The 26,637-nt window shown below is 41.1% G+C and overlaps 1 protein-coding gene across 5 annotated transcripts in view; it reads right to left on the reverse strand.

The window, feature by feature from the left end:
* TRAPPC9 (trafficking protein particle complex subunit 9) overlaps positions 1-26,637 on the reverse strand; it is a 725,402-nt gene that overhangs the window by 247,617 nt on the left and 451,148 nt on the right. For all 5 annotated transcript variants that reach the window (XM_014346060.6, XM_034966644.3, XM_034966648.3 and 2 more), the window contains one exon: positions 4,404-4,514. In XM_014346060.6, the coding sequence (XP_014201546.4) occupies positions 4,404-4,514 (111 nt within the window). The remainder of the gene's footprint in view (positions 1-4,403; positions 4,515-26,637) is intronic.

The raw sequence follows: 26,637 nt of genomic DNA on the forward strand, positions 1-26,637 counted from the left end.
CTGCGGGTAGCGATGAAGCTGGAGTCTCAGCCCCACTACTGCCCACACCTCCAGGCAGAGCCCACGCCCTCCCTACTCCAGAGGGCAGATTGCAGGCAAAGGAAGCTTCTTTAGGTTTAGCACAGCCTGGGGGTGGGGGGTGGGGGGGTGGTGGCAGGGGTGCCTCTTCGTAGGGGAACGGGAGAGCCAGGAGAGAGGTTCAGCTCAGGACTCCGGGAAGGAACTGGATACTCAAGACACAAAGCCTGGAAGGACAGGGACCAGGTCTGAGGTCTGTAAGGTGCTGTCCGGTGTTGCGAAGTAAGGTAGAGCCATTTCCACTTCCTCCACCTGCACTGCTCTGCACAACCCTCCACGGAGGCCGAGTGTGCATCTGACCCACAGGAGGCCGGTGAGGCACTGAGAGAGGTTTGGGAAAGGGAGGGGAAGGGAATCATGCATTCTAGGGCTCAGGGCAGAGTTGCATGGATTCATGGGTGTCCCCAGCAGTGGGCACAGCGGGGGAAGCGCCTAAGATGACTTCCCAGATGGACGTAACTTCATGACCTCTAGTTCACCCACCGCTCCCACCCGGCCCGGGACAGCAAGATGCCCTTGTCAGGCAGAAAAGGGCAGCCGCTCTGGCTGGGTTAGACACTTGTCCCAATGTGTTGCCAATCCCCAGCAAGGAGGGGCCCTTATTTATTCTTCTCAGCACGCCTGAAGCCTGACACGGGGCTTACCACACAGCAAATTGCTGAAGTATCAATATTTATTGAATGAATATTTTATGAATAAATAAAAGAATATTCGAGTTAGAAGCATTCAGAAATGAGAATTTAAGCAAAAACTTAATAACAAAAAAGCCTGAAGCACAAGACTAAATTGTGATTATTTGCAGCTGGGATTGTTAATGTCATCAGCCTCGCGTTGCCAAGAATGAGTCAAGTTTACTATACAGGACAAGCTTAGCAATTTATAATTTCTTTAAAGTGTTTTATACTAGTGTCATAAGAAGACCAGATTTATGTTCTCTGGGATCTTGGACTACATCAAGGTATTTAGATAAGAAAGAGCAGTCCGAGGGCTGACAGTTCCCTATGCAGCAGCACTGGACCCAGCACTGCCAAAGGCGTAGACCCCAGAGGATGCATCGATGTTCCCCGAAGGCACCTGTCCTCATCCTGAGGAACCTGAGGTGCCACAGCATCCAGCCACAGCCCTCACAGCTCATACACACAGAAGCATACACCAGCCCCACACGCATACCCACACCCAAGTGACAAGTCCTTTCCAAGGGATCTTGGGAAGGAGGATTTTCTGGCACCTCTCAAAGGCAGGCCATAAATGCCCCCCAAGCCATTGAATCTCTAGCTTCCAGCAGCCCAAACAGGACCTGCTACAAGGCTGCAGGGCCTGGCTTGACATTCATGCATGTCATTAACAATAATCACATTAAATATGAATACCCTGGAAGCCACCTCACAGTGAGTGCATTAGCATGGAAATGAATAAAGTGGCATATTTACACAATGAAATATTAATAGCAGTTCAAATGAAAGAACCAGATTTATATTTGGCTCCAAAGAATAACGCTGATTTTTAAAGTTTTAAAAGGACATATATGATATGGAACCACTTATGCCATTGAAAAAAAAAAACTCTCGGCCAGGCCTAGTGGCTCTTGCCTGTAATTCCAGCACTTTGGGAGGCCGAGGCGGGCGGATCACAAGGTCAGGAGTTCAAGACCAGCCTGACCAACATGGTGAAACCCCATCTCTACTAAAAATACAAAAATTAGCCGGGCATGGTGGCAGGTGTCTGTAATCCTGGCTACTCAGGAGGCTGAGGCAGGAGAATCGCTTGAACCCAGGAGGTGGAGGTTGCAGTGAGCCAGGACTGTGCCACTGCACTCCAGCCTGGGTGACAGAGCAAGATTCTGTATCAAAAAAACAAAAAACCAACAAACAAAAAAACTGTCAAAATAATGTTTGGGTGGGGATATATGTCTATACAATAAAGTAGTAAAACATGGATGTGGAATGATACCATCACCTCTAAGAAAGAAATTACCTTAAAGAGGAAGGAAAGAGAAAAGAAGATGGGATGAGGTGGGCAGAAAAGAAGAGTTTAGCTATTTTTACTTTTATTTTTGCCAACAATTTCTTCTAAAAAATTTCAAATATAAGGTGAAAAAGATTTACACTGAACACCCCATATGCCCATTAAGAGACGCTACTGTTAACATTATACTATATTTGCATTAGCACCTAATGTGTTCATCTGCCCATCTATTAATCTGTCAGATATTTTATAGAACTCAAAGACTATTGTAGCTATCATGCCCCGACCCCAAACCCTCCAGTGTGCATATCATTGACAGAGCTCAACACTGGCTTAGTTTTTCCTTCTGATATAAAGCTGATACATCAGGAAATGTACAAATCTCAAGTGATTAGTTGCTGAGTTTTGACGAATAGATACACGTGTGTAACCCAAAACCCTACTGATGTATACAACATGACCATCACCTAGAAAATTACCTTATGCCCTTTCCCGATCAAACCCTGTTCCAATCTCTCCAGAAGGAACCAATGTTCTGAGTTTTTCCATCGTAAATTGGTTCTGCTTGTTCTATAGGTTGGTGTAAAAGTAATGGCAAAAGCCGCAATTACTTTTGCAGCAACCTACAGCATTTCGTATCAATGGAACCACATGGCATATGCACTTTGGGTAAGGCTTCTTTCACCCAGCATCCTGTTCCTGAGAGTTGCAAGTGCTGTTCTGTGTATGAGTAATTCATTCGTTTTTGTTGCAGAGTACCACACCGTTCCGTTTGTAAGAAAACACCACCATTTGTTTGTCCGTTCTCCTGTAATGGACACCTGGCCTCTATTTTCTGGCTAGGAACGTTGTATAGGTCTTCTTGTGACCATATGTTTCATATTATCCTTAAATAAATAACTAGGGTTGAAATAGCTGGGCAAAGGGTAAGTGTATGTTTAATTTTATAGGATAGCCCCAGACCTTTTTCCAAAGCAGCTGCACTATTTTATATCCCCACCCACAAGGCATGAGAGTTTCAGTTGCTTCACACCCTCACCAACATTTGGTGCTGTCTTTAACCATCCTGATGAGTGTGTCATGCTGTCTCATCGCGGTTTAGACTTACATTCCACCACTGATTGATAATGTTAATGTTGCTATTTTAAAAAACATTTTATTTCCTTAAAACAAATGAAAGAGGCAGAGAGAGAGAGAGAGAGAAAGATCTGGGGCAAATAAAACAAAATCTAGAATGTGGGTATGCCAGTTTCTAAGTGATTTTCTGTATGTTTGAAGTCTTCAGCAATTAAAAATAAAAATATTATTCCCTCTAGAATTCCATGTGTAAGTGTGTGTCCCTAGAACCAGGCTGGGCTTGGAAGCACAGCCTCTTAGTATGGAGGGAGGGTGAGTGGAGAGTGGGTCAGGGGCCACTGAGGGGCTCCGCCATGGAAGGACAGCATCACCCCGGAGTCACTGAGCTCCACCTGCCTCCGGGCATGCCCTGGCCTCGCTCCTGACCAGCTCTCACTTCCGCATCAGCTCCTCACTCACCTCTGCCGGGCCAGGGGTCTCCTGAGGCTGACCCTGGCCAGCAATTGGTAGTGCCGCCTCTCTTTGCCCTACAGAGACTGGGCTTGGGTGACTGTGCTCCCCTCCCGAAGGCCTGAGCCTTGCCTGTCTTTCTGTAGCATTAATTCCTCTTGATGCTGACATGCAGTTCCCAGACTGATGCCAAATATTTCCAGATACCACCTCTTTTTTTTTTTTTTTTTTTTTGAGGCGGAGTCTCGCTCTGTCGCCCAGGCTGGAGTACAGTGGTACGATCGATCTCAGCTCACTGCAACCTCTGCTTCCCGGGTTCAAGCGATTCTCCTGCCTCAGCCTCCCGAGTAGCTGGGATAACAGGCATGCACCACCATGCCCGGGTAGTTTTTGTATTTTTAGTAGAGACGGGGCTTCACCATGTTGGCCAGGCTGGTCTTGAACTCCTGATCTCAGGTGGTCTGCCTGCCTTGGCCTCCCCAAAGTGTTAGGATTACAGGTGTGAGCCACCACACCCAGCCCAGATACCACTTTCTTAAGAATTTAACAGCAAAGATGCCTGGATGCTGCTGGGTCCTCAAATGTGGGCTCTGAAAGCACATGTTGCTACTTCCTCAGACGCCATCCGGCTTTACCTACTTTGCACTTAGCTCTAATTTAAAACGACTCCAGATTCTCCCACGAAACTTGAATAGTCACTACGGTATCTCTGAAAGGGAGACAAACTGCCCATCCTCTGAGGACTTGGGGTGGATTATCTCCACACCCTCCCAAGCAGCGTGGTGAAGGCAGAGGGTGGCCTGCGGCGGCGCGAGGGTCTATGGGACACTTACCGCTGGCACTCGCCAGCGTGCAGGATGAGCGCCTCGCTGCTCCTGGTGCTGACGGTCAGCTCATGCTCGGTGGAGTTGAAGACATCCAGGAGCAGGTGACACTGCCGGGTACTGCATTAAAGAAAAAAGAAGGTTCAGAATCCTCTGACAGCCAAAGAGGAATGACTCTCCCTTTTTCTCCTCTCCAAAGACTTCCCACCACTTAAGAAGGGCAAAGTATATCGAAATGCCAAGTGCTCCTGGGCTCAGAGGATTACGGAGACTGGTTCTGAACACGAGTGTGAACTCTAAGGAGTGGGTGTAGGCATCAGCTCCTCCTTGGGCCCGGGGTCCTGGGGACATGTGTTCACAGCTCAGCCATGCCTTTTACCAACCAAGTGGCCTTGGGAAGGTAACCCGAATTCTCCAAACCTCAATATACACTGACGACTGGAACACCTGACTCTAAAGTCTGATCATCTGCAGAGAAACACAGGCATACAGTGTCATTCAAGGATGCTGTGTCCAAGCCAGCATCTTCAGCTACCAGGTTCCACGCTGGGCCCTGAAGCGTGGTGACGCATGTCCTGCTTGTGTGTGTGTGCACACCCAGCACGAGCTTCTCCCATGCGGGCACCTCTCGAACTGGGGCAGACACTGCGGGGTCTACTCATCACCCTCCGAAGCCTCTACTCTTTTGTTTCCTCTCCTCCAGAGGTGACAAGTAAAATGCTCAAGTTCCCATTGTTCCTTGCAAGGGCTGGTCCATGTGGTGAAGTTCCAGCCAGTAAGGCACAGTCCCCTAGAGACTTTCCTTCCCAAATACAAATGCGATGTCCTGGGAGAAGGCTTTTAGCCTTCCGCCTTCCTCACTCCCCTTCCTTTCTCCCTAGAAGCAAGCAGGATGCCCAGAAGCTCAGTAACCATCAGGGACACTAAGGACAAAAACCACAGGCTGTGGATGACAGAGCAGGGTCGGAGGTGCTTGAGAGCAGTCACTTCTTTGGGTGGCCGTGGCAGCCCTGCACTGCCGGCCTCTCTCTAGCCGTGTGAGCTCCATGTACAAAGTGGAAAAATCCAGCCCCAAACGCGCCGTCTGTGTCCATCACCATCTGATAGGTTAACATCACAGTTGAATGCTTGCCGAAAACTCATACAGTATCTCAGACACCAAGTATCACAGTCAGCACATAACAGGTCATCGATAAATGTCTGCTGAGCTCAGTGGATGGCTGCACCCACGACAGGACAGACACAGATGACAGCAACTGAGCAGAGGCCATTCTTCTTGGAAGAGCAGGGTAAACAGTTTTCATGGGGGGAGAAAACACAGAGAAAAAGATCTGTGCTCTGGGTCATTATTATTAGCCTAGTGTGACTTCAAAACATGGCCTTCCAAAGGGCATTTGAATTCTCAAATGTATTTCTCCAAGTGGGAGGCAAGGCTTTGCTGGCTGTTAAAGGAAAGTCCGGTCAAAGAAAGGGACAATAGCCTGTGACTTCATGACAACAGCCTCGGGGGTAGTCCGTGGAGCCCCCTGCACTGGAGACGGAGGCTCAGGAGAGGACAGCCATGCTGCTGTGATGCCTGGGGCCCTGGATGCAGAGCTCGAAACCCTTGGCTTTTCCCGATAGATGTGGACTTCTATTCATTCCAAAGCCACACATGTCCTCGGCAATTTCCAGAGAGCGGAACTGAGGTACAGGGGGTAGAGTGACAGGCCCAGAAGTTCACGCACACACATATACACTCTCATACACATGCACACACAAGTAGGACTTTGTCAAAAGGCCACGGGGCATCTGTGAAATATCAATTTTTCAGAACATGGGCGTGTGTGACCTGCTCCCAGGCGGAAAGCAGGAACACATCACCATTTCTTTTTCTTTTTCTTTTTCTTTTTTTTTTTTTTGACAGAATCTCACTCTTGTCGTCCAGGCTGGAGTGCAGTGGCGCAATCTCGGCTCACTGCAACCTCCACCTCCTGGGTTCAAGAGATTCTCCTGCCTCAGCCTCCTGAGTAGCTGGGATTACAGGTGCCCGCCACCATGCCCAGGTAATTTTTGTATTTTTAGTAGAGACAGGGTTTCACCATGATGGCCAGGCTGGTCTCAAACTCCTGACCTCAGGTGATCTGCCCGCCTAGGCCTCCCAAAGTGTTGGGATTACAGGTGTGAGCCACTGCACACGGCCACATGTCACCATTTATATCATGTAGCACAGCGTCAACAGGTGCCGCACACCTTGAGATGACAGCTCCCATCAGTTGAGTCTGGGTTTTCTGGGTGGGGCTGCCTTCCCCAGAGGTTTGGCGCTTGGAAAACATTCATTAGCTCTGACAGCTGCCTACAAGAGGCCTCTTCACTCAGCTCACAGAAAAATGAGCTTCCGAGAATGAAGATCTATTCCTCTGTTGTCATAACTTCATGAAATCTTTAATCACAGCAAAATCTTTCATCAGAAAAGGGAACTCGTAAAACATTTATCAGAGGAGGAAAATTGAAGTGATTTTTTAAAAGCCTGGAATAAAAGGTTCAAATATATTTTATTTTCACTCACAGAATACAGTGCTTAGGAAATGGCACAGGAATGAGCAGCATCAATACACAATGCATTTCTGTCCTCTTGCTCTTCTTTTTTCTGACTCACTGTCTGAGTGTGGGGGCGTCTGGATCTAGTGTTTCTATTCCTTCTAATTGTTGACATGATGATGTATTGGTGGAGCTTGGCTTCCTATCTGTTATTCATAAGTTTCCTTTCCCAGACTGCAGCAGTGGTTTGTGCCATCATAATGTCATTTATTCTGTGTACCTTTCCATATGGCTTTGGATGCTTGGTTTTAAGGCTGATGCTCTGAGCATATGGTTTACCTTAATTCTTGTTTGCTTTTTGGGTTTTTTTTTTTTTTTTTTCTGGACACATCTGTCTGAAGTATGGGGAAATCCAAGAAAGCTTCCTGGAAGAGCTGAGACCAAGGCGAGTCTCTGAAGGGGACAGACACGTTTGCCTGGCTTAGAAGACACAAGGGAACAAAGTCCCGGCAGCATGGAGGAGCCCAGCTATTTTGGAAATCTGTAGTCAGGTTGAGTGTGGGAGACCAGGCTGCCAGGTGAAAAAAATAAGCCCTTTTTCAGCAAAGAGAGCAGTTACATATTAATAAAACCACTCTGATACAGTAAGTGGGCACTGTTTCTTCAGCCCCAAATTGGAGATTTTATTAAGTATTTCATCCAAAAAATACCTCCTGAGGAACTGAATGAGAAACACAAGATCCCTACATTCATGGCTATTATACTCCTGTGAGGGAAAAGGGCAGGACCGATGGGGTTGTTTTAAAAAATAAAATTTGCTGTCATTTTTTATAAACTTATAAAAAAAGTTGAAAAAGATTGTTGAATAAAAGATTAAGACATACAATCAATACCAGTCATACACATCAACTAAAAACAATTACAAGACAAACTTTTTGAGAAAATACATTTATAATAGCAACACAGTCCACAACACAGGTAGAAATAAATCTAACAAAATATATGCATGATATTTATGTAAAAAATTATAAATTCATGGAACAATATTAAAGAAGAAAAATAAGTGTACAGATGTACAGGTTGAGTATGCTTGGACCAGATGTGTTTCAAATTTTGTTTTTAGATTTTGGAATACCTGCATTATACTCACCAAGTGAGCATCCCAAATCCAAAACTCTGAGATGCAAAACACTCCAATAAACATTTCCTTTGAGCATCATGTCAGTGCTCAAAAAGTTTTGAATTTTGGAGCATTTCAAGTTTTGGGATGCTCAACCCACGTTATGTTCAAAGATGGAAAGACTTAATATTTTTAAAGAAATTATCTCTTTCCAAATTTCTATAAACTCAATGCAACTCAATAAGAAAAATCCCAAAAGGGTTTTGTTAAAACAATGATGTGGGAGGTTTTTTGGAAGGAATCTGGCCTACTAGATGTCAGGAATTGTTATAAAGCTGTAATCATGAAGACAGAGGCACTTGGGGCAGTGACAGAGAAATACATTAGTGAAAGAAAAGATAGCTACAAAGCAGACCCATGAATATACGGAAACTGGAGAGATGATTGTATTGGTGGTGTTGATTAATTAGGACAAGAGTCACTGAATAGTGCTGGGAAAAATGACTATGCAGGTACACAGAAAATTAGATCCCTACCTCACATCATATATAAAAATAAATTCCAAACAGAATGAATAGCTAAATATAGAAAAACAATATTTAAAAATCTTTAGACAAAATATAGACGAACAGTTCATGACCTTGGAAAAAAGAAAGACTTCTCAAATGAGTTATAATACATATAAAATATAAGGGAAAAGAATAAAATCTTTGGCTGCATTAAAATTAAGAATTTTGGTACAATGAAAAACATCAAAAACCAAAGCAAAGACAAGCTTCATTTTTAATGTGTTGCAAATATCTTTTCACAGGCATTTGCAACACATTAAATTGACTAAGGATTTGAATTCTGAATTTATAGAGAACTCCTATAAATGAATAAGAAAAAAATGACCCAATAGAAAATTAAGCAAAGGACAAGAATCAATAATTTAAAGTAGGGAAAACCCAATGACCAATAAACAGGAACAGAAGCTCAATCCAACTAGTAGTTAGAGAAATGGAAATAAACCCCAAGAGTATTATTTCTCACCCAACCTATTGGAAATATTTTTAAAGCGTCCCAGTACCAAGAGTTGGTCAAGCTATAGATCAACAGGAAATACGGGAATTCCTGTCACTGCTGGTAGGGATACAAATTGGTACAACTCCTTCAGACAGAAAAAGAGTTTGACCTAACAATTCCATTTGTAGCTGCCTATCTTGGTCAACTCAGAGTCTGGTAAAAGGGCACATTCAAAAGTGTTCAATGCAACATCGTTTATAAAAGTAAAGAACTGCTTTTAACTAAGTGCACATCAACTGGAGAGTAGATACAGACATACAATGGTAGAGTTATATGATGGAAACCTATGCAGAGGTGACAATGAATTTAAAAGAACTATATGCCCCACCACAGACAAATCTCATATTAAAATTGCTGGGTAAATAAGTTGCAGAAGATATACAATATATATGTATATCAAATTTTAAAATATGTTTTAAAATACTCGATATTGTCTATAAATATCAAATTTAAGAGTAGTCATTCATGCTAAGAGAGCAAGAGACACAGTGTGGAAGAATATACAGAGCTTTAACAGCATATTTTTATTTCTTTAAATTAAAAACATAAAAGCAAATACAATATACTGAAATATTAAAAATGGACAAGTCTGTATGGTAGATAAATTGATACCTCCTAGACATTTATTTATGTTTCTTATACTTGAAATGTCTTATAAAAAGTTACTTTTAAAGTCATTTAGAATACTGTGTTAGCCTGGGATCCCCCCAGAAAGCAGAGCCTGAGAAAAGGGTTTGCACAGAGCTAGTGCTTAGAGAAGGGATGCCAGGAAGCATGTAGAGTAGGCAAAGTGGGGCAGCAGAGGAGAAGGTGATGCCAGAGGGCATGTTGCTGTGCGTCGCTGAGCTGGCGGCCCTGTCGGCAGCTGGGGCTCAATCATCGTCCTTCTGTGGAGCCGAGAGGACTGCGCTTCACACTGTACGCCTGAGGCACAGAATAGGAAATAATTGCTCTCCCAACTCTTTCCCTCACTAGTCAAGCTTTCCCCCAGAGGGGTCAGTTCTCTCACACTTCATCCATGCACTGTGCAGAGAGACTACCCATAGCCACCCAAACCTACAGCCTCAGAGAAGGCAGTTAGAATATTCCAGAAAGCAAGAGATGCTCACGACGGCTATGGTAAGGTGCTATCAGGTGACACCTGCATAAATTTGGTTGCCACGGCAATAGCTAGTCTAAAAGTGGGCTACTATATGAGGCAGAGCATAAGACATGTATGACACAAATATTTCTTAAAAATTAAGTGAATCTCTTGACATTAACACAGATGTTTTAAAATGACTTCAGATCTGATGGCAAACAAGGGCCTCCCTGAAGAAATGATGTTTCAGTTGGGAATCCAACAACAAGAAAGCAATCATGTGATGGTCTTGGAGGACAGCTTTCCAGAGAGAATGAGCAGTTAAAGCAAAAATCGTAAGGCACAGTGTGATCAAGGAACAGAACAAGCAGAGAGTGGTGTAGGAGTAAAAACAGAGGAAAGGTCATAGGGAAATATTCATATTTCATTCCAAGCATAATGGGAAGCTATTTTGAGAGTTTTAAGCAGATGAGTGACATGAATTGGTTTGTGTTAAAAAAAAAAAAAAAAAAAGGTGAGTTCCAATTCTGGAAAAGATGGAGTAAGCACAATCTACCTTGTCTCTCCCACTGAATGCAACTATAAATCATAGAATGCACTGAGCTGAAGATGAAGACTCAAAAAATAAATGTTAGAAGGTGGATCACAGTAGGAGCCAGAAACTGAAGTTATTCTGAACTGGCAGTGAGCTGCATCTCTCTCCAGTACCACCTGTCCTCAACTGAAAGGCAGCGTGGAGTCCAGAGGCATGCCCTGGGTATAGCCAGACAGAGCTCCAAGGGCAGCCTCTCTTCCTGGTCCAATAAGTGGGAAAAGGTACTATGAAGGGCCACAGAAAGTAGGAGAATCCCTGAGTCTTTTCCCTTTTTTTCTTCCCTTTTCTCCCAGCCCAGCCTCAAAGCAAACCACAGGAGATAATGACATCAGAGCAGTATTGGTGGGACAGGCTCACACACCTCCCTGATACAAACCACCTCACTGACCCAAAGAGCTGAGGTCCCAAAACCAGGAGGCCAGTTTGCATCACTCTGATTTCCTTCTCTGTGCCTCTGGACAGTCAGTCCTCCATGTAGACACACAGAGGGGGAAGCTCACATCCTGGCTTTGTAGCAGGCACATAGGGATAGGAGCCCCCAGTAATTTGGGAATATTTCAGAAAGGAGATCGATTCAGAGAGCAGACAAAGTCAAGCATGAACTCCTAAGCTCACCAGGGAGCTGAGCTTGACAGAATCAGACCCTCAAGAGCAAACCACGGGCTTTGATAACTGATCTCCAGGCAAGAATGCCGACGGGCACCCACATGCAGCTGATCCAAGAAGCACCACAAATGCTTTGAAACTGGAACTGCAGCACAGCCTGCAAAAGGTACTCCGCATTTAAAAAAAAAAAAAAAGTACCAACATTTTCCCCAGTATTCAAACAAGACCCCAATGCCTCCCAATATTATAGTCAAGATGTCCAGAATACGATCTAAAATAACTCAACACAGAACCAGGAAAATATCAAGTCATGAGGAAAAAGTAAGTAACAGACAATAACTTTGAGATGACTGTCTTATTAGAAAGAGACTTTAAATGCATTCCAAGAAGTGACCATACTTGAAACAAGTGAAAAGATGGAAAATCTCAGTGAAAAAGAAGATATAAAAAAGAACCAGAAAAACTTAAGCAAAAAAAAAAAAGAAAGAAAGAAAAGAAAAAAAGAAAAATTCACCAGATGGTGAATTATCTTAGTAACTGAGAGGACAAGTAGACATAAAATCAGAAAGAATATAAGATAAACAAAATTACCATTGACCACCCAGATCTCACTAATACTCAGAGAACATTCCACCCAAAAGCAGCAGAATAATCATACTACCCAAGTGTACATGCAATATTTACCACCAATCACATTCCAAGACCATGGGTTGGGGGGGGGGGGGTGGGGGAACTTTAACAACTGTAAAATAAAAATCATACAATGTGTTTTTGGGATCAGTAAGGAATTAAACAAGTAAATGTGAAGATAGATTAACAGATCATCCAATGGAAACAACAGGGGAAAATAAAACAGAAAAATAAAAAACACTCTTATGGGACAACGAAACCTCTAAAAATCATGTCACAGGAGACTAAGAAACAAAGAAGAAAATAACATGCCATTTTTAAATAAATAATGGCCACACCCCCAAAAAGAAATGGCAAACAACATAAACAGATTCAGAAACCCAAAAAGTTTTTTGTTTTTGCTGTTGTTGCTGTTTTTTTGTTTGTTTGTTTGTTTGTTTTTGAGACAGAGTCTCGCTCTGTCACCCAGGTTGGAGTGCAATGGCGTGATCTCGGCTCACTGCAACCTCTGCCTCCCGGGTTCAAGCGATTCTCCTGCCTCAGCCTCCCAAGTAGCTGGCATTACAGGCACACACCACCACACCAGGCTAAACATTTTTTATGGTATTTTTAGTAGAGACGGGATTTTGCCACATTGGCCAGGCTGGTCTCGAATGCCTGACCTCAGGTGATCCACCCACCTCTGCCTCCCCAAGTGCTGGGATTACAGGCGTGAGCCATCACGCCTGACCCAAAAACTATTTTTTTTTAATCCCTGCCTGGAAACATAATCAAACTGCAGAAAGCTAAAGAACAGAAGCCACCTGGAAAGCTGCTAGAGCAAACAATACATCCTGCACAGGGAAACAATGCATTCTACACAGAGGAAACAATGCATCCTACACAGAAGAGACAATGCATTCTACACTAGGGAGACAGTGCATCCTTCATAGGGGAGAAAATGCAACCCTCACAGGGGAGACAATGCACCCTACACAGAGGAGACAATGCATCCTACCCAGGGGAGAAAATACATCCTACACGGGGCAGACAATGCATCCTACACAGGGAGACAATGCATCCCACACGGAAGAGACAATGCATCCTACCCAGGAGAACAATGCATCCCACACAGAGGAGACAATATATCCCACACAGGGGAGACAATGCATCCCACACAGGGGAGACAATGCATCCCACACAGGAGAGACAATGCATCCCACACAGGAGAGACAATATATCCCACACAGGGGAGACAATGCATCCTACACAGGGGAGACAATGCATCCTACACAGGGGAGACAATGCATCCCACACAGAGGAGACAATGCATCCTACCCAGGAGAACAATGCATCCCACACAGAGGAGACAATATATCCCACACAGGGGAGACAATGCATTCCACACAGGGGAGACAATGCATTCTACACAGGGGAGACAATGCATCCTACACAGAAGAGACAACGCATCCTACCCAGGGGAACAATGCATCCTACCCAGGGGAGACAATGCATCCTACACAGGGAGACAATGCATCCCACACAGGGGAAACAATGCATCCTACACAGGGAGACAATGCATCCTACACAGGGGAGACAATGCATCCCACACAGGGAGACAATGCATCCTACACAGGGGAGACAATGCATCCCACACAGGGAGACAATGCATCCCACACAGGGAGACAATGCATCCCACACAGGGAGACAATGCATCCCACACAGGAGAGACAATGCATCCTACACAGGGGAGACAATGCATCCTACACAGGGGAGACAAGGCATCCCACACAGGGAGACAATGCATCCTACACAGGGGAGACAATGCATCCCACACAGGGGAGACAAGGCATCCCACACAGGGAGACAATGCATCCTACACAGGGAGACAATGCATCCTACACAGGGGAAACAAAACAATGAATTTTTCTAAAGTCTGAAGAATCCTCATAAAAAACCACAGAGGGCAGAGAAAGTGAATCATTTTTAAAATGCTGAAAGAAAAGAATGTCAACTCAGAAGTCCATATCCATTAAAGTATCTTTCAGGAATAAAAGTAAAGACATTCTCAGATAAAGGAAAATTAAGAATGTCAGTCATCACTAGAACTTTTCTAAAAGAACTGGTAAAGAAAGTCCTTTAAACAAAGGGTGAATAATAATACAGGGAAACTTGAACACAAAGAAAAAAGAGTAACAAAAATGGTAAGTATCTGGTTAAATGTAATTTCCTATTAAGTTACTTAAAAGATACACAATGGACTGGGCGCAGTGGCTCATGCCTGTAATCCCAGCACTTTGGGAGGCCAAGGTGGGTGGATCACAAGGTCAGGAGATCGAGACCATCCTGGCTAACACGGTGAAACCCCGCCTCTACTAAAAATACAAAAACAAAATTAGCTGGGCGTGGTGGTGGGCACCTGTAGTCCCAGCTACTTGGGAGGACACAGCGAGACTCCGTCTCAAAAAAAAAAATAAATAAATAAAACAATAAAAAAAAAACCAATGAACGATATATGATGAACACAAGCTAAAATTATAACATTGGGTTTACAATGTATACAGATTTAATACATTATACAACTAAGACATGAGGAGGGGAAAGATAAAAGAGCCTATATTTGAGATTCCACCAAGTGATAAAATATTATTTCTAAGTCAACTGTGAAAATCTAAGAGCACTTATTATACTCCCTAGAGAAAACACTGGAACAGCTCTACAAAGAGATAAAGTTAAAAGCTCAATGCTTTAAAAATCAAATAGTTTAAAAGAACATAAAAAAGGAGAAATGGAACAATAAACAACAGAGTGGATAAACAAAAAACAAACCAAAAATACAATGGTAGACCTCAATTCAAACATACCAAGAATTACATTAAATATAAATTACTTAAATAGTCTCATTAATAGACACAGATTGTCAGAATACATTTAAACAAAAAAAACACTCAACTATATGCTATCTATAATAAATCCACTCTAAATATAATGGTATATATATGTTAAAAGTAAAAGAATTATACCAAGAAAACATGATTCAAAAGAATACTGGGCTGTTATATTAACATCAGACACCTAAAGAGGGACATTATATAATGATAAAAGCATTAATTCACCAAAAATACACAATAATTATTAATGTGTATGAACCTAACTATAGAGTTTCAAAATACATGAAATAAAAAACTGAAAGGATAAATGAACAAAATCACAATTAGAGACTTCAACACTCTTCTCTCAGTAATTGATAGAACACAGACATGAAATCAATAAAGACATAAAAGTAATAAACACCACCAACCACTTCATACTGATTGATAATTAGTGAACACTCCACCCACCAAGAGCAGAATATACGTACTTCCCAAGTGCACAGCAACATTCAACAAGGTAGACCACATTCTAGGCCACAGAAAAAATCCTGAACTAATTTAAAATATAAAGCATACAAAGTATCTTCTCTGACCAAAACAGAATTAACCTAGAAATCAATGGCAGAAGGAAAGCTAGAATATCTCCAACTATCTGGAAATTTAATCAATGCACTTCAAAACAACCCACTGTTCAAAGAGGAAGCCCCAAGAGAAATAAACTATTTTGGAGTGAACAAAAATAAAATATGATATATCAAAATTCTGTGACTGGAGCTAAAGCAGTACTTAGAGAAAAATCTATATCATTAAGTGATTATATAAGAAAGAATGGCTTCAAATCAATAAGCCTATCTTCTATCTTAAGAAACCAGAAAAACATGGTACTGGTACCAAAACAGATATATAGACCAATGGAACAGAACAGAGTCCTCAGAAATAACACCACACATCTACAACCATCTGACCTTTGACAAACCTGACAAAAACAAGCAACGGGAAAAGGATTCCCTATTTAATAAATGGTGCTGGGAAAACTGGCTAGCCATATGTAGAAAGCTGAAACTGGATCCCTTCCTTACACTGTATACAAAAATTAATTCAAGATGGATTAAAGACTTAAATGTAAGACCTAACACCATAAAAACCCTAGAAGAAAACCTAGGCAATACCATTCAGGACATAGGCATGGGCAAAGATTTCATGACTAAAACACCAAAAGCAATGGCAACAAAAGCCAAAATAGACAAATGGGATCTAATTAAACTAAAGAGCTTCTGCACAGCAAAAGAAACTACCATCAGAGTGAACAGGCAACCTACAGAATGGGAGAAAATTTTTGCAATCTACCTATCTGACAAAGGGCTAATATCCAGAATCTACAAAGAACTTAAACAAATTTACAAGAAAAAAACAAACAACCCCATCAAAAAGTGGGTGAAGGATATGAACAGACACTTCTCAAAAGAAGACATTTATGCAGCCAACAGACACATGAAAAATGCTCATCATCACTGGTCATCAGAGAAATGCAAATCAAAACCATGATGAGATACCATCTCATGCCAGTTAGAATGGTGATCATTAAAAAGTCAGGAAACAATAGATGCTGGAGAGGATGTGGAGAAATAGGAACGCTTTTACACTGTTGGTGGGAGCGTAAATTAGTTCAACCATTGTGAAAGACAGTGTGGCGATCCCTCAAGGATCTAGAACTGGAAATACCATTTGAACCAGCGATCCCATTACTGGGTATATACCCAAAGGATTATAAATCATGCTACTATAAAGACACATGCACACGTATGTTTACTGCGGCACTATTCACAATAGCAAAGACTTGAAATCAACCCAAATGTCCATCAATGATAGACTGGATTAAGAAAATGTGGCACATATATACCATGGAATACTATGCAGCCATAAAAAAGGATGAGTTTATGTCCTTTTCAGGGACATGGATGAAGCTGGAAACCATCATTCTAAGCAAACTATTGCAAGGACAGAAAACCAAATACCACATGTTCTCACTCATAGGTGGGAGTTGAACAATGAGAACACATGGACACAGGGTGGAGAACATCACACACCAGGGCCTGTCACACACACCAGGGGGGAGAGGGGCTGGGGGGATAGCATTAGGAGAAATACCTAATGTAAATGACGAGTTGATGGGTGCAGCAAACCAACATGGCACATGTATACCTATGTAACAAACCTGCACATTGTGCACATGTACTCTAGAACTTAAAGTATAATAATAATAATAATAATAATAATAATAATAAAAGAAACCGGAAAAAGAACAAATGCTTAAAGGAAGCATAAAAAGGAGATAATAAAGGGCAGAAATGAATTAAAATGAAAGCAGACAAATAGAAAAATATCAGTAAACTAAAAAACTGATTTTTCAAAAGATCAATGTAATTGATAAACCTCTAGCCACAATTACAAAGGAAAAAGGAGAGATAACACAAATGACCAGTATCATAAATAAATGAGGGAATACCACTTCAGCCACAGACATTAGAAGGACAATAAGGAAATACTACAAACAACTCTCCTCACATAAATGTGACAACTCAGATGAAATGGACCAGTTTCTTGAAAATCACAAACTACAAAAATCCATCCAAGAAAGCACTTATCCACTGCTAGTAGTGATGGAAAATGGTACTACCACTCTGGAAAACAGCTTGGCAGTTTCTTACAAAGTTGAATAGTGAAAAACACATTATATAATCCAGTAATCCCAGTCCTAGGTATTTATCCTAGAGAAATGAAAACCTAAATAGGTAGCCTGAAAAGTCCTAAATCTATTAAATAAATTAAACGTATTGTTTTAAAAATCATTCTGAAAAAGAAATCTCTATGCCCAGATGGTTTGCTTATGCATTCTACCAAGCATTTCAAAAAGAAATAATTCTATACAAAATAGTAGAAGAAACACTTCTCAGAACATTTTATGAGGCCAGCATTATCTAATACCAAAACCAGACAAAGACGGAAGAAAAAACGACCGCAAATACCCTTCATACCAATAATACTCAACAAATTTTTTGATACCAAAAAAAGCATCTGACAAAACTGAAATTTCATTCATGATTTAAAAAAAAAGCACTCAACCAACTATCAATAGAAAAAAACCCCTTAATCTTCAAAAAATATGGATGCTAAAAAGTACAGAATGCTGATGAATAAAATCAAAGACCTACATAAACAGAAGTATATGCAGTGCTCAGATTGGAAGGTGCAATATACTTATCAATTTTTCCCAAGTTAATTCATAGATTTAACAAAATTCCAATCAAAATCCTAGAATGACACTGTAGATGTAGACAATCTTATTTGAAGATTTCTATGGAAATACAAAGAAACAATAGACAGAACAATTAAAAATAAAAGAAAAACTCTGAGGACTCAGAGTTTTAGAGGATTCTACTCAATTTTAGTAGTAAAAGATTTACTGTAGGGTACACTAACATAGTAGTAAAGACTTATTCTAGGGTACACTAATATAGCAGTAAGGACTTACTACAAGGTACACTAATCAGGACAGCGTTGTACTGGTGAAAGAATATCCACATAGTTCTCTGGAGCAGAATAAAGTGTCCAGAAATAGAATTACACACAGATACAGTCATTTTATTTTTGACTAAGAAGAGAATTCAACGGAGAAGAGATAATCCGTTCAACAAATAGTGTTGGGACAACTGGATTCCACTTATCAAAAAAAAAAAAAAAAGGAAAAGAAATTTAAACATCACAATTTATACAAAAGTTACTCAAAACACACAGGTAAATGCAAAACAAAACTGTACGATTTTACAAGAAAACATAAAAGAAAAAAAGCACAACCAAAAGTAGGATCCAAAAAAGGAAAATTAGATTTATTAAAATTAAAAATATCTCTCTGTGAAAGACACTGTTAAATGAATGAGAAAGTTATGGAATTCAAGAAAACATTTACAAATTACATACCAGATGAAGGACTTGTATCTATAATATATTTTAAAAACTTTTGAAACTCAACATCAAGAAAACAAATAACCTAATAAAACATTGGGCAAAAAGACTTAAAAAGGTACTTTACCAAAAAGCCAGAAAGACAACAAATAAGCACATGAAGAAAGGATCAATGTCATTCATCACTAAGAAAGCACAAATTAGGCCGGGTGCGGTGGCTCATGCCTATAATCCCAGCACTTTGGGAGGCTGAGGCAGGTGGATCACCTGAGGTCAGGAGTTTGAGACCAGCCTGGCCAACATGGTGAACATGTTTGTGAACAACAAAAACCAAAACCTCGTCTCTGCTAAAAATACAAAAAATTAACTGCATGTGGTGCCGTGCGCCTGTAGTCCCAGCTACTCAGGAGGCTAAGGCAGGAGAATCGCTTGAACCTGGGAGGCACAGGTGGCAGTAAGATGAGATCGCACCACTGTACTCCAGCCTGGGTGACAGAGTGAGACCCTGTCACAAAAAAAAAAAAAAAAAAAAAAGTGCAAATTAAAACCACAGGAAGATACCACTATATGCCTATTAAAATGGGTAGAAAATCTTTTGAAAACTGACAATACCACATGCTGATGAGGAAACAGAGCACTTATCCACTGCTAGTAGAGATGGAAAACGGTACTACCACTCTGGAAAACAGCTTGGCAGTTTCTTACAAAGTTGAATAGTGAAGAATACATCATATAATCCAGCAATCCCAGTCTTAGGTATTAAACTAGAGAATTGAAAACTTAAATTCACAAGAATCACTCTACATGAGTATTTACAGCAGCTCTATTCTAATCACAAAAAGCTGGTAACAGCCTAAATGTCCTTTAAACAGTGAATGGATCCACAGGCTGTGACATACCTGTACAACAGAAAGCAACTCAGAAATAAAAAGGAACAAACTGTTGACAGACTCAGTGACACAGACAGATCACAGAATGCAGAATGAAAGAAGCCACTCCAAGAAAGGAACACACAGTATTATTCCATTTATAAGACATTCTGGAAAAACCAGACTACAGAGATGGAGAATAGATCAGTGTTGCCACAAGAGGCGGGGGATGCAGAGCATGATTCTAAGTGGCAGTGTGTGAAGTGTTGGGGGTAATGGAACTGTTCTTTATCCTGACTGTGATGGATACACCAAGCTATCTGTGTGGCTCATTAAAGTTAGAACTCAAAAAATCGTGCACCAAAAAAGTTCATTTTACTCTATGTTAATTTAAAAAACATTTAAATCAATGCAATTAAAAAAACAAACATCACGATGAGTCTGAAGGACCACAGTGCATTAAGTTTACTCCAATACTGGTCTTGTTGCTTAATGGCTATAACATCATAAGCAAGTCATTTAATTTCTCTGACTGTCAGTTTCCCCAGTCCTCCAATGGGGATAACAACGCTTACGTTATGGAATTATTAGGAGGCTCCAGTGAAAAAAAGTAAGTGAAAGTGCTTTGTAAAATCACAAGAAGAATACCACTATAAACATGGGGGGTGGGGCTATTATTAGCTTGGTTGCTGTCAGTGGAGCTGCAAAACCTACCAGCCAATGACTCAATATTGACTCAGCTAAAAATGAGTACCCGCCAAGGTCCAGCATGTCTAAAAACCATGGTGCCATGACTAGAAATCAAGTGAGACTCTCTTTTCCCCAAGTCTGGTAGATATCCCCAAGGCCTCCCAGGGTCTAGACACCAATGTTTGCTCATTCCCAGGAGTGTACTAAAGTGAATTAGCATAAAACTAAAACAGGTAGTGATGGCCACCCACACCTTTGGTCAAATTCATGTGGTCTTTTAAAAGTCTATAAGCCCGCCTATCTTCTTAATCAGTCTTCTTTCCAGAATGGGTAGTCAATATGAGACTGGAGAGCTTTTTCACATTTTAAGAAAGCCAGGGAACCTAATTCCATCTGAAGTCCAGAGAAAACAAAGAACAAAGAATCAGAGGGTTTTCTGCTGATGTAACCTCACGCTTACCTCTGCCACACTGCTATGGAGCTTCCTGATCTCACGGAGGACTATGAATGACTACCTATCTACCAGATCAGGGTTTCTGAAACATAGCACACCAACCACCAAAAACCAAACCCTCGGCTCTAGATAAGACTCAATGAGTTAAAACCTCTAGCAGTGACACCAGGGACTCTGACTTCTCTGGGTTTGGGCTTCACTGTGCAAGCTGAACCTGCAGAGTAGGAAGGTGCTGAAATCTCTATGGGGAAGGAACGCAGCACACAGCACCAGCACATGAAGCACAGCAGCGTGGACACCAGTCAGGAAAGGTTCCGAAAGGAAGTGACTCCTGCACTCACAAAGGCACTGAGTATAATTCTAAGCGGCAGCCTGGTGAAGTTTTGGGGGTAAACGAGCAGGTCTACTAGGGAGAGGGCTCTCTGGTCACTGCGAACACTGTTTGCAAAGGTCTCAAGCTCAATCAGCACTGCTTATTGGGGGGAACTTCCAGGACCTTCCTCACAGGAGTGAGGAAACGTGGGTTTTGGGAAGACAAGGGAGAAGGGCTGGGTCAGATTATGGGAAGTCTTGGGTACCAAGCTCTAGAACTGGAACTTGACCTACAGATGATGGGACTCACTAAAAGACATTAAGAAAATAGGGGGAAAGGTCTTAGCCAGGCATGGTGGTGCACGCCTGTTGTTCCAGCTACTTGGGAGGCTGAGGCAGGAGAATCTCTTCAGCCCAGGAGGTTGAGGCTGCAGTGAGCCATGATCACACCATTGTACTCCAGTCTGGGTGACGGTAAGACCCTGTCTAAAAAAAAAAAGGAGGAGGAGGAGGAGGAGGAGGAAGGAAAATGTCATGTATGTCTTTTAGAATACTTTGGAATCTACTGACAGAAATAATTGAAGGAAGAAATTGAAGGCAAAATGGCTGTGAAAAGTTGTCACAACTATTCAAGAAATAAATTAGGAGGCTTGTCCTAGGGGACAAAGGTGACAAGCCTGAGTCAACACATGGCTATTCAAGTAAAAAGAACAGGTTTAGTGGCAGATGGGAACGTGGTGGCATTTCCCCATCAACAACTGAAAAGCAACCCAGTCTTTGTGAAGGGTCTCTGAAGCTTTATGTTATGGAAGACAGTAAGGATAACTGTTTCTAATTTTTTAATTAATAAACTTTAAAAATATAATTTTTTAAATGTTCCCTTAAGAGAAACAATTTGGAATGGGTGGAATCAAAAAGATAGATACAATAACAAATATTGGCAAGAATGTGCAGAAATCAGATACTCATATTCTATGGGAATGTAAAATGGTGCAACCACTTTGGAAAACAATCCAGCAGCTCCTTAAACTATTTAAACATAGAGTTACCATATGATCCAGCAATTCCACTCCTAGGTTTGTACCCAAGAGAAATGAAAACATGCATCCACACAGAAAATTAAACATGAATGTTCATAATAGCATTATTCACAATAGCAGAAAAGTGCAATCAACCCAAATGTCCGTCAACTAATGAATGAACAAAATTATATCCATTCAACAGAAAATTATTCAGCAATAAAAAGAAATAACATACATAATTGTGGCTGAATCTTGAAAACAACACACCAAGTGAAAGAGGTTAGTCACATGTTGTTTCCATTTATATGAAATATCTAGAGTAAGCAAATCTAGAGAGACAGAAAGTAGATCAGTGGTAGACTAGCGGTTGCCTAGGGTGAGGGAGGGAAGTAGGGGAATAGAGAATGGCAGCGACGGGTACAGGGTTTCTTCTGGGAGGATGAAAAGTTCTAAAATCAGATTGTTGTGACAGCTAAACAACTCCGAATATACTAAAACGTTGAATTATACAGTTTAAGTGGGCGACTTATGTGACATGTACATTATATTTCAATAAAGCTGTTTAAAAAGAAGAAAGCCATTTGAGATCCTGAGTGTACAGGAAGCAGGGGCGCCCAGGAATTGGAGGAAGAGATCCACCAAACACACTCACGGCGCACACAGCAATGCTTCATCTCTCAACTGACCCACACGCAGTGCCATAGTTGTTGAACAAACAGTTGAAACTTTGTTACACTGTCTAATTTGTGCCCACGAGGGATCACTGGTTAAAGAGGAGAGCCATGAAGAACGCACGTAATCAGGGGCAATAACAGTAACTCTGCAATTGTGCCTCCGGGTGACGGTAACCAGGTCTCTGAGTTGCATTCATCTAATCAAAATCCATTTGCAGCACATCAAGACATTTGTAAGGCCTCAAAGTACAACGTTTAAAATATAACATATAATGATGATTATGTCCAATTTTGCTTTTTGTTTTCTGGGAATTAAGACAATCCAAATTCACAAGAAATTATTTGTAGAAAAGTACTTGCAAATAACAACCTGAAATCATGTTTCATGCATCACCATTTGGAAATTAAACTCTACAATGATTAAACAAAGAAACGAAGAGAACTTTAAAAATGCAAAATGCAAGAATTCCAAACATAAGTTTGAAAAGAAACTCTGACTAATTGATGATGTTGCACAATCTACCTTTCAAAATACATTCAATCCCCAAACCAAGCATGGTATACTTGTTTTTAATTGATGTTTATAAATCAGGCTTTGCAATATATTTAAAAGTATACAGTGCTTATCAATACAAAATCTTTAAATCTGTTATTATTTTAAAATGAACTTTAACATATAATATTTAGTAATATACCAATCTAAAATAAAATATAGATCACGTAAAATTCTTGCTTTTAATAGTAATATGCATCAGTAAAACATAAAATGGGTCCTGTCTTGAACAGACCGGGGAGCAGACACAGAATACTGTGAGATCATTCGCTAGGAGACAGTGCAGTTGCTTGGATAACAAGCGGATGACACATGGAACTCGGGAGCACTAGTTATGGAGTCGGTGTCAGTCCACATAGAATGTCAACCTGCTCCTGCCATGTGAAGGCTGGGTGCCAGCTCCTGCCCTGCACAGAGCTATAATATATTAATAATAGGAATGGCAACAAAATGTGTGTTCATCATCTCAGGGCACACAAGACAATAGGTAAGGGATGGGATGAAGCAGATACATTGAATTGTTAAGTTCCCTTCCAACAAGAGGGTCTATGAATTGACTGTGATGGCAATTTCAGGGCAGGGTGCTGTGTGGAGCCTGTGACACTGGTTCCAGTTTGTTCTCCAGCCTCCTTTTCTCACAAAAGCAGGTCTCAGTGCAGATCTCGCAGCATCTCTTCTTCGGTCTTCCTTGGGGAGCTTCTCAAAGCACAGCCCTATCCCTCTCCTCAACCACCACGAAGGATTCGCTGCCTGGGCTGTTTTCTCTGCAACTTCCACAACGAAGAGGGTGAGCCCCTTACTTGCCCTGGAATATTCTTTCTGAGGATTTCTGAGAGGTAAAGCAGCCCCTGATGGCAGCGTCCAGAGGATAAAAGCGCCGTCAAAGAGGAAGCGGGGCGACAGCTTGCTTGGCAGACTCAGCCTGGCTTGATGCTGCGCATGCACTGGACAAACGGCAGGCACAGGGCACAGGGCACGAGGGTCGAGAGTGAACTCCGCCCTCACCTGCGGCTGTTGTGACCACCTGCCACCTCCCGGCCTCCCAGATCTTGTCTACATCCGATGCCTCATTATAGATACAGAACGGTTTTTTTAAAAAATTGGAAAGTTGATCAGACTTTTAAAATATCACAAAGGAGTCTTAATGTGGCATTTAAGATAATTCCTTTCAATATTATTTTCTAAATATCCCAGCCACAGACCTGAAGAGTTTATATCCAAGTAGGAAAGGCTGGGTATAGGGTGCATAGAATTTCCCCACACATCTATTTCTTTTGCAATTTCTTGTGAATCTATCATTGTTTCAAAATAAACTGAAAAAATGACATGGGTCTGAATCAAACCAAGAGAATCTAAAAACTGTTTCTATTTTTAGTCATCTAAGGAGGGGAAGAGGGAAAAAGAGGTCTACAGTCCTGTAGCTCCTTCCAGGGTTTAGAAGCATAATGGAATTGGACCATTTTTGCCCTGTAGAAATGTACTTATCATGAAAAAAAAGGAAAGTCTTAAGTCCTTGATACTTCAGAAGAACATCCATAGACTCCCCCATTTCTACACTAGGTCAACCAACATTTAATATCACTTCTGTGGTTCAAATATGGTGCTCTTGTTATAACAGCAGACTGATATTGTCAAGACATCACAGGACAAATGAGCACTGGCCCAGCTTACTACGCTCATTTTAAAAAGTACAGTCAGCAAGGATCAGGAAAACCAATCATGTATATGATTTAAATGATCTAAATAAAAAATAGCGAAAAATATTTTACATTTATTTATACTTTGTACTTATTAATTTAGCAACAGATTTGTACAACCTGTCCCCCTACCATCTTCCCCTTCTCATACACGACGCCCCCATTTCCACAGATTCTCAGGACAAAGGCCTTGGAGCCACCACACCTCCTGTGAAATAGCAAGGCTTAGCCTATTTAATGTTTGTTCTGAGGATATCCAGAACCTGACCATTCTTTCCACCTTGACCTCTCCTGTCCCAGAGTTACTGCGGCAGGACTGACATCCACTCCCACCCGTGGCGCAACAGCACATTCTCCGAAAGCAGCTCTCCAGCTTTTCACAGCACTTCCCCCCTGCTACGCTGATGTTTGCTGTCTACACAACCTGCTATATTTATGCTTCTCGCCTATCCTTCTCCATTCAAATATAAGCTCTTTGAGAGCATGAACTCAACTTTACTCATTGCTGTCTTCAGTGCCTAGGACAGTGCTTCGCAGAAAATAGGGTGCAAGGAGTATTAGTTCCAAGGAGGGAGAGAGGGAGGGAAGATGAACGCTATGCTGGTGAGGCTGCGGGGAACCAGGTCCATTGATGCAAACTTCACTGTACTCTATACCAAGAATTTTTGATGAACAATTTAAAATGACAGACCAAAATCTAGAAATTACTTATGACTTTTTGTAAGTCTTATTTCATTATTTATTTATACCATGAATAACAAATCGAAATTTAATTTTTAACAGTTATAACAACTAAATTTGTGGAATATTTTCAATTTTAGATTTTGTAAAATCTTAGATTTTTGCAATTTAAAAAATTAGTTCCCAATATCACACCATCTACAAAAAACATATGAAAGATGGATGAATAATCTCAATGTAAAATTATAAATATATTAGCAGGAAATCAAGGAGAACATATGTCTAATCTTAAGTAGGGTAAGTTTTTTTTTAGTGAAGCCCGAATGAAGCCAGTAAGAACAAAATAATTTTACTAAAAATGTTCGCAAAAGGTGACCAAAATAATTTGTAGTAAAATACAAATAGCAAATTCAGATAAGGTTAAAATATACGGCACACAAAACTTCCTGAAGATCAATAGAAAAAGATTAATACAAATTTTTGAAGAGGCCAAGATTACATATAAGAGAATACACAGAAGAAATGCAAATGTTCAGTAAACATAAAGATGGTTTACCTTACTCAAAACTAAGGAAATCAAAATTATACACAGTGAGATATTTCACATCCATCAAACTGCAAACCATGAAAAGAATGAGATATTCAATGATGTCTATGATAGGGAGAAACGAACAGTCTCACATGCTCAGGAGGGTAAATTATGGAGGAAGATTCCATATTAAAACTAAATTTTTAGAATTTATATTACAAAAACCACCCACATATGCACAAAGTTTATATATAAGAATGTCCAATGCAAAACTGCTTGAAACAGTAGAACATAGAAAACAAACCTCACTCAACAGAGAAGCATTTAACA

Source organism: Pan paniscus, chromosome 7, assembly GCF_029289425.2.
Source record: "Pan paniscus chromosome 7, NHGRI_mPanPan1-v2.0_pri, whole genome shotgun sequence".
NCBI lineage: Eukaryota > Metazoa > Chordata > Mammalia > Primates > Hominidae > Pan > Pan paniscus.